Genomic DNA, 8213 nt, shown 5'->3' with positions numbered 1-8213 from the left:
CTGGTACCGGCGGTTGTAGGCCAGCAAAGCCACGTTCTTGGCAGCTACGGCCATCACCTCTACAGAGCTGGCTGCCCACTCTAGGGCATTGAGGTAGAAGAGCTGGTCATGGAGCGCAAACCTCGGGATGGTGGTGCGAGAGCCGTAGAGGGGGTGGGCCTGCCACTCGGCTGTCTGGACTGAGTAATAGGAACGGAAAAGGGTCTTCAGCTGGGTCCGCAAGAGGGGTTTGGGGGACTGGACTCGCCAAACAGCTGCCTCCTGGGGCTGCTTCCGCCGAAAGTTGGCTGAGATGTTGACGGGACAGATGTTGTCCAGAGTACAGAAAAAGTTGGGGAAATCTGTGGTCAGGATGTTGGCAAAGGGGAACAGCTTAGGGTCAGGGAAACCAAAGTAGGAGGAGTTGAGGTAGCCATGAACCAAGGAGACGACAGTGGGCTGGAAAGAGCCCTGGACATCATCGATGGGTGGGGTGAAGCCTTCAAAGGTGAAGTTGCTGCTACTGTTGTCCCGATGCAAGGGGGTGGCAATGACCACAATGTCGTAGAAGTCAGAGCCGTTGCCCACCTCATTCTCATACCCCACCTGGTATAGGGCTTTTCCTTCTGGAAGAGAGAAGACAGCACAAAATCAACTTATTCCCTGGCATGTATCCACTGATCTCACATCTGGGGCCCAGCATTGAGGGTGCTGATGCTGGCTGGCTAGGCGAGTCCATCTCTCCATGCTGCTGTGACTGCAGCTGAGTCCTGGGCCAAAGGTCAGGAGACCCACATTCTTGCTCTGGTTCCACCATTGACTAGCTGGAAAGGACTGGTAAGTCTGTTGCTCAAAGTCTTCATTGGTCAGATGAAGGAGGAGCTGGACTGATGGAAGTCTCAGCTTTCCAGTGTTGACATTTGAAGTGTGTGTGCTGTGGGAAGGGTTAAGATTCCCCCTTGTTTTTTTTTTTTTTTTTTTTTTTAAATTTAAAAGGTTTTTTTAGAGTGAGAGTGAGAGAGTGCGTGAGAGAGTGAGACAAAGTGAGAAAGCAAGCTGCCAGGTCCAGGATTTGAACTGTGGTCTGCCATGTGGGAGTCCAGCACCCCTATCCACCATGCCACCTGCTAGCCCCCCCCAACTGCTTTTTTGGGGGAAATATATGATATCTTCAAAAAGTTTGTGGACCATGTGTATTATGAAAAACCATGCATACATTTAAGATCTTTTTTTCTGCACAAAAATTAATTCATACCTTAATTGCATTTTCCTCACAAACCTTTTGAGGTCTTGTCATATTCAAGAGATCACAGAGCAGGGCTGCAGTAGAGAGGCTGAAGTGTCCACTGGCTAAAAAGGGCACAGCCATACCTCCTGCTCTGTCCACTCACCTGTGCTGTGCAGGGTCACAGAGGTCACTGTGGCGTGGATCACGTTGGCCTTGGTGAGCTTCAGCAGACCAGAACAAACCAGCTTGTTACCCCCTTCTACAGACCACAGGCTGCCTTGGGCCCCAGCAAGTGACATGGCGCCTGGGCAAAGCAGGAAAGGTGTCAGTGGGTGCTCACAACCACTTGGTAGTAGGGCTAAAGTCTGGCATGAATGTTTCTGGGCCTCTAGGCCAGGGTAAAACTCCTCCCAACCGTGGAAAGAGGCAGTCAACAAACATTCAAACAAATACCCAAGGTTCCCGATGCAATGAAGTGGAAACAAGCTCAGTGAAGGAGCCAACTCCAAAGACCACATATCATGCGGCCTACTTCTGCAGACACCTACAACAGCCCACAACAGGTGCAGCCATAAACAGAAAGCAGATTGTGATTGTCTAGGGCAGGAAGGTTGGTAATGTGGGGGAGGTACTGGCTAACGGGCATGGAGTTTCTCTTGGGGGGTGATGACAATGTCTGAAATCAACTGTGGTGATGGGTGCACACCTGTTGTAAACTGCTCAATAACGGGCACAGGGTAAGTGCTTAGGTAACTCTAAGGGCTGGAAGACAGTGAGGTGATTACGGGGACCTCCGCCTGTTCTAGGCACCATGAGTAGGGAGAGAGCGGGTGGGCAGACTGAGGGCTGGATACTCACCAGCAAAGGCGGGCATTGCTGCTGACTGGCCATAGCTGGCCCGCAGGACGGCAGAGACGACATCATCGATAAAGCGCTGTGTGACGCCCACTTGGAGCAGGGACTCAGCCACGGAGCGCTGGGTCATGTTGACGAAGGCAGACTCCCCCAGTGAGTAGAGCAGCTCCTCCACGCCCGAGAACGCATACCCATGGGCCTGGTACTTGTAGATCCTAGGAGACAGACAAAGCTGGGGTCCTCGTGCAGAGAGGTTTTGGCTGCCTTATACCTGGGAGGGCTACCAGGGACCTGTCACCTCCTCTACATATGGAGGGGTGGGGAGGAGGCTGGTTATATTCCCCCTCAACCTGTCCTCTGGCTGTGTGGGCCTTCCCATCTAGTCCAAAATCCCACTAGACCTGACTTCACGTAGTGGCTCTGCTCAATGACAATGACAGGCCCTCTCTGTACCCTTCCCAGCCTGAGGTCCTGTTCCATAGCTCCTTTTTCACCTGGCTAGGATGCCAGGTGGTGGGCTGCAGCCCACGCTCCCAGCACATGCCCTTCTCCAATGGCTCCACCTCTGCTCTGGCTTCCAGGACCACACTGGACTTGCTGGCAGCAGCCTCGTGACAGTTCCACCCTCTCTGCTAGCTCTGCCTGTCCCCTCCTCTAGCTCGATTGCACATCTGTCCCTCTACCACGCTCCCAGCCTCAGAGACTGGCAAGGTCTGGAACCATCTGTTGATGGATTTCTGAACTGGCTGGGCTTTGAAAGGCTGCCTGTGCCAGGGCTGCTTTGAACCTGCTGAGCGATCAGTGGGACATCAGATGGAGGGGCCAGAAATCAGATAGAAATGTGGGTCTGGAACTGAAGGGAAGCCAGAACTGACAGGTGGAAGTCATCTCCCTGAAAGGGAAATGTCAACCTTGCAGGTCTGGATAAAAATGACAACGGAGGAAAATATAAAGGGGGCAAAAGAGGGGTAGACACACAAGCTCTGGGGACACTTGGACGGAGCACAGAGGCAGGAAGTGCCATAGGGAGCATGGCTGTAGAAGTGTGAAGGGAGTGGGGAGGTGCCAGGAACCAGAGGACACAGGGCCTGCCTGAGTGCTGGGAGGAACACACCACCAGGGCGGAGGCAGGGAGAGCCCGCAGGAGACACTTTGGGGAAAGGTGGGGTGCTGCTTGGTGGGTGAGCACAGACCACTTGTTCTCTGTGTCCGGAGGTGTCGGGGACGGGCGAGACCCCAAGGAGGAGGGGAATGGTAAAGAAAGGTATTTGTTCTAGAGAACTGGGGACCAGCAAAATTTACAAACGGGTAGCCCACAGGTCACCTTTGGCTTTCCGATGTGATTTATTAGGCTTACAAGATGAACTGGTTTCAAACATTGAAAACCTGAACGATTTTACATACAACTCTGGACTTCCAACTTCTTTTAAAGAGCTGGCAGACGGACCCATGTGTGGCATTCCCACACGGCTGGCACAGCTGGAAGTAGCAGAGTGGAGGCTGCCTCCTTTGGGGGTCCTTGCTTTCCAGGACACCCTGCTCCCCACCGCTCCCTGTTCTCTTCCAGCTGCTGCTTCACTGACTTACATCCCACTCCGGCTCTTGTAGGAGACTGCGTTTACAACCGTGCTTTTATTAATACAGCAGAAAGAGTGAACACAGGTGTGACGTGCCAAAGACCACCCCTGCACCAAACAGGGCTGTTCCTCCTGTGAGACACGTGCTGGGAGCCTGAGCTCCTGTCCCTTTCCCACAGTTCAGGGCCAAGCTGGTTTCTTCCCGGCCCTCTCCCTCTCCTCTCTGCCAGGCCCTCCTATAGCCCACCCGGCCCTACCTCATGAACTTTTCCATGACTTCCTCCACCCACATCTGTAGCCGCAGGAAGCTGATGCCATAGTGCCACCAGCAGTCGGTCTCCTCCAGCACAAAATGCTCCCCGCCGAAGATGGCGCTCCTGCCCACCACCTCGCGCCGGTGCCTCAGCCCTACAGAGAGGAGGAGCCCCTTAAGTCCCCTTCAAGGAGCTTCCCTGAAGACCTGGCAGTGCCTTCAGCTTAAATTCAGGGCTTCCTGATGCGAATGGACTGGCTCTAGTAAAGGAAATATGGCCACTATGAAAATAATGGACCACTTCATTTATTTATTTATTTTTCAATAGGGACCCACTGAGCTATGAATGAGACTGACTCCATCCCAGAATATCCAAGAGCTGCCAGCTGCAGGGACGGGGCCCTGGGCACCAAGACTACATGTAAGCTACACAGCTCCTTCCAGCTGCCTAGGACTACAACTTACAGAGCAGTGGGGCTCTGTCATCTCATTTCACTCCCTAACAGCCTGGGAAGAGACAGGACAGCTGTTAGCTCTCCCATTAAGGATGGGGAAACCGAGGCTTAGAGATAATAGCACCTGCCCAAATTCGCAGGCCTTTTTGTTTGTTTCTCTGCCACTCTTGTCCCTAAGTCACAGAGATTTCCTATTTTTTATGAAAGAATTATTTTATTTAATGTTATTTATTATTATTATCTTCCAGTTTGAGAGAGACAGAGAGAGAAGGTGGGGAGAGTGAGAAAGCAACTGTGGTTGGCCATGTAGGAGTCCCGTGCCTTTAACCAACACGCAACCTATTGACCCCCAAAGATCACCTATCCAGAGGCAAGCAGTAAGTACATTTCTTCAGCATCCTAAAAGAGATACTTTGTGCACATGTTCATAAGTACGTATTGTCTATGACTTACTCCTCCCTCCATTTCCACATGCTGTAGTATATTGGGTCATGAGAAACGTCACGATGTGTTTTTCTATATTTCCTAGGCCAAACACTTTGTGACTTTTCCAACGACCCTGCAGATGCCACTCTGCACCTTAATGACGTGCTGTGTCTTGGAGATGGTTCTCTGGGCATAAAGGGCATCCTTGTTGAGGCTGGTGCTGAAACAATGATTTATTTATCCTAGAATTTCAGAGGTGTTCCAGCTGGGTATTTCAAGCTTTTGCTATCACAAATAGCTCTGTAGTGAATGATCTCGTACGTGTGTCATCCAGGGCATCTGCAAGACTGCTTCCAGGCTCGCTTCTGAGAAGAATTCCTGCATCACACAGTATGTGTATTTGTGGTTTTGACAGATGCTATGGGTTCAAACCCCAGCTCTCTCATTCATTAGCTATATGGCTCTAGTCAAAGTATTTACATTTTCTGAGCCTCAGTTTCTGTAAAAGAAAATACTGATATAACACCTGTTTAGCAAGCTGGTGGGGAGGATTTGAGATAATGCTTACATACCACCTCGAAGGGTGCCCGGTACCTGGCAAGCACCAGGCTGTGAAAGTTGATATAATCATGATTACTAAGAGATAGCACATTGAAAGGGAAGGAAACTAGCCTGGGAATCAAACCTGAGTTCTAATCCCGGCTCTGCAACTAACTCACTGTGTAACCTCAGGCAAGTTCCTTCCCCTCTCTGGTCTCAGCTGCTCCATCTGTAAAATGAGGAGATGGGGCTACATGACCTTCCAGGCTCGGAAGTCTGGGCAACCTGGGAATGACCAGATGGCTGCCACCAGCCCAGACCCTGGGCCCTCAGGACTGTGTACTCACCTAGCAGCTTGACGAAATCCTGCATGTGCAGACTCAGGGAGTGAAAGGAGGCGGCCCCGCTCTCGTAGTGTTGCTTGTTGACGGAGATGGTAGCCAGGCGGCCACCCACAGTCCCCTTCTCATACACGTCGATCTGCACCCGAGGTCCAAAGTGCTGCTGGAGGAAATGGGCCACGGCAGAGCCTCCGATTCCAGCCCCAATGACCGCTGTCAGCAGGCCCAGGAAGTAGAGAGAGAAAGAGCTCCGTTTATACCTTCCGGGCTTGCGCTGTGGTTCTAGACACCTGCTCTGCCTAGGCTTATCACATTTCTGACAGGATGTGTGTAGAATGCGTTTTCAGTAGAGCTATTCATAAAAAAAGCGAAGGCCAACCCCAAATCCACCACCCTGATATCACCTCTTTTTTTTTTTTTTTTTTTTTAAGAGGTTTTTGCCTTAGGGTATGTGCGCTCACTAGGAAGAGAGAGAGTGAGGGACTCATTTAGCGGTGAATTCTCACAATCCCTTCTCCTCCGTGCCCCTCCAGGGATCTTGGACATGCATACAATGTGCCTGACATGATTTTCACCAGGTCTAGGACTCGAACTGTGTCGGCCATGTGGGAGTCCAGCAACATAACCACTATGCCACCTGCTGGCCCCAGTTATCACCTCATTTTATCCATTTACATTCATTCACTGTACATCAATACAGAATACAAACTAAGATTTTCCACCCAGAATATAATGTATATTGGCTCAATCAAGGATATTACCATTCATGTTACTGTCAACAAACAGTTTTCCATTTCTTGTTTCTTATATATTTTGTTCTTTTTTCCCCACCTCATTTTTATAAAGAAGCAAAGAAACAGGAAAGAATTCTAAATTCAGCATAATCATATAAAGAGAATAAGTTTAGTTTTATATAAAACTTACTATACTGCCCCGATTTTTTTAATTTCACTATGAGTTGGTGAAACTTGGGTTACTGACCAGGATTGCTTGGTGGATCAGAGTCTGGAAACCATTCAGGGGTTGGCAAGCTATAACCCACAGGTCAAACCTAGGAAGATGCCTGTTTCTGCAGACCAAGTTTAATGGGAACACAGCCACATCCTTTCTTTAACTTAATGTCTCTGGCTGCTTTCATGCTAGGCAGAGTTGAGTTGCCAGAGACAGTATGGCCAGCAAAGCCTGAAATATTTAGTTTTTGACCCTTGACAGAGAGAGCCTGCCTGAGTGCCAAGACTGGAATGCATCCTGGGACAGGTTGCTCATTACCTTATAGGACACTCTATTCTAGTTTGGATTCTTGTAACAAAGTTTGAGTTTACTCCAGCCTTCCTGTTATCTGTAAACCTGGTTCACACGCCATCAGTATTCTCATCTAAGCCACTGATAAAAACATCTCACTGGGCAGGCCTGGGGGTGATACCAGGAACGACTGTCTAGACAAGATACTGCTCATTAAAGTCAGAGAACACGAGGCCAGCTCCGAAGCTGCTGAACTGGACTACCACCCTACCCACAACTTTTTGCCCACCACGTATTGGACACATCACTCTCATCGACAGCCCAGCAACCCTACCCAAACAGAAAAAGAAAAATCTGGTGTGATGGATCCTTCCTGGATTTACCCTAGACCCTAAGATCATCAGCTCCTGATGAGGCTCTTAGGCCAGCAGAGGGTATAGTGGTTATGTCGCTGCACTCCCACATGGCTGACCATGGTTTGAGTCTCAGACCCAGTGGCTTGAACTCACACTGGGCGCATGTGCGTATGTGCCCAACACATGCATTCTCCTGGGAAGAGAATGGAGAAGGGACTGTGGCCTGGCCATCCCCCGGGGGTTTAATTTCTCACTTTCCCTCTCATTGTCTCGGTCTCTCTCTCTGGTGAGTGCACATACCCTAAAGCAAATACCTGTTAAAAAGAAGGGATAGGCAAGCCTCAGACAATACAAGGTTCGTTATGATCTAGCCTCAGTTTACTCACCCCACTCCCTGCCCCATCCTCCCAACACCCCACCTTCTCATGGGTCTAGGCTCCTTCAGCTGTGGAGCCCAGGCCTTTGTCCTGTCTTAGACCTGGGCCTTGGCCTAAGCTGCTCCTGCCAGGAATGCTGTGACCTGTGCTTCTGACTTCCACAGCTCTCATATCATTTTAGTGTGCTTGCCTGACCCGCCTGGAGTCAGGTGGTCTGTCCATTACTGCAGCACAATACTTACCCCTAGCCCTGCCCTTGCCACCCTGTATTCAGACAGTACAAAGACGGAGAGAGGGAAAGCAGGGCCACTGCTCCCAGGCCCTGGCAGGTAGCAGTGTGCTGGAGCTGCTGCATGTAGGAAAAACGAACCACTTCCTCTTTCTCTTCCCACGCCACTTCCAAGAATGTCCTTCACCTTTTTTTTAACCACTGTGCTCCCTCCCTTCCACTTATAAGCAGAGTCTCAAACTACTCATTTTCCCAGAGAAACTGATATCACAAGGCCTAGAAGCTGCCCAAGAGCTTTAGGGAAGCAGAAGACATGACCTCATGTGAACCGGCTCACTCAACACGCCTTCCTGCC

General features: G+C 50.4%; 1 protein-coding gene across 1 annotated transcript; it reads right to left on the bottom strand.

The window, feature by feature from the left end:
* LOC102499884 (prenylcysteine oxidase-like) lies at nucleotides 1-5997 on the bottom strand (the record flags this gene model as incomplete). The annotated part of the gene is made up of 5 exons (XM_027772819.1): nucleotides 1-605; nucleotides 1371-1511; nucleotides 2066-2277; nucleotides 3897-4047; nucleotides 5661-5997. Coding segments are annotated over 5 exons (1446 nt in total), but the record flags the coding sequence as incomplete, so codon positions are not given.
* Nucleotides 5998-8213: the final 2216 nt, after the last annotated feature.

Source organism: Tupaia chinensis, unplaced genomic scaffold, assembly GCF_000334495.1.
Source record: "Tupaia chinensis unplaced genomic scaffold, TupChi_1.0 Scaffold000303_1, whole genome shotgun sequence".
Taxonomy (NCBI): domain Eukaryota; kingdom Metazoa; phylum Chordata; class Mammalia; order Scandentia; family Tupaiidae; genus Tupaia; species Tupaia belangeri.
The sequence above is the reverse complement of the archived record's forward strand: the minus strand, read 5'-3'. Positions and strand labels throughout refer to the sequence as shown.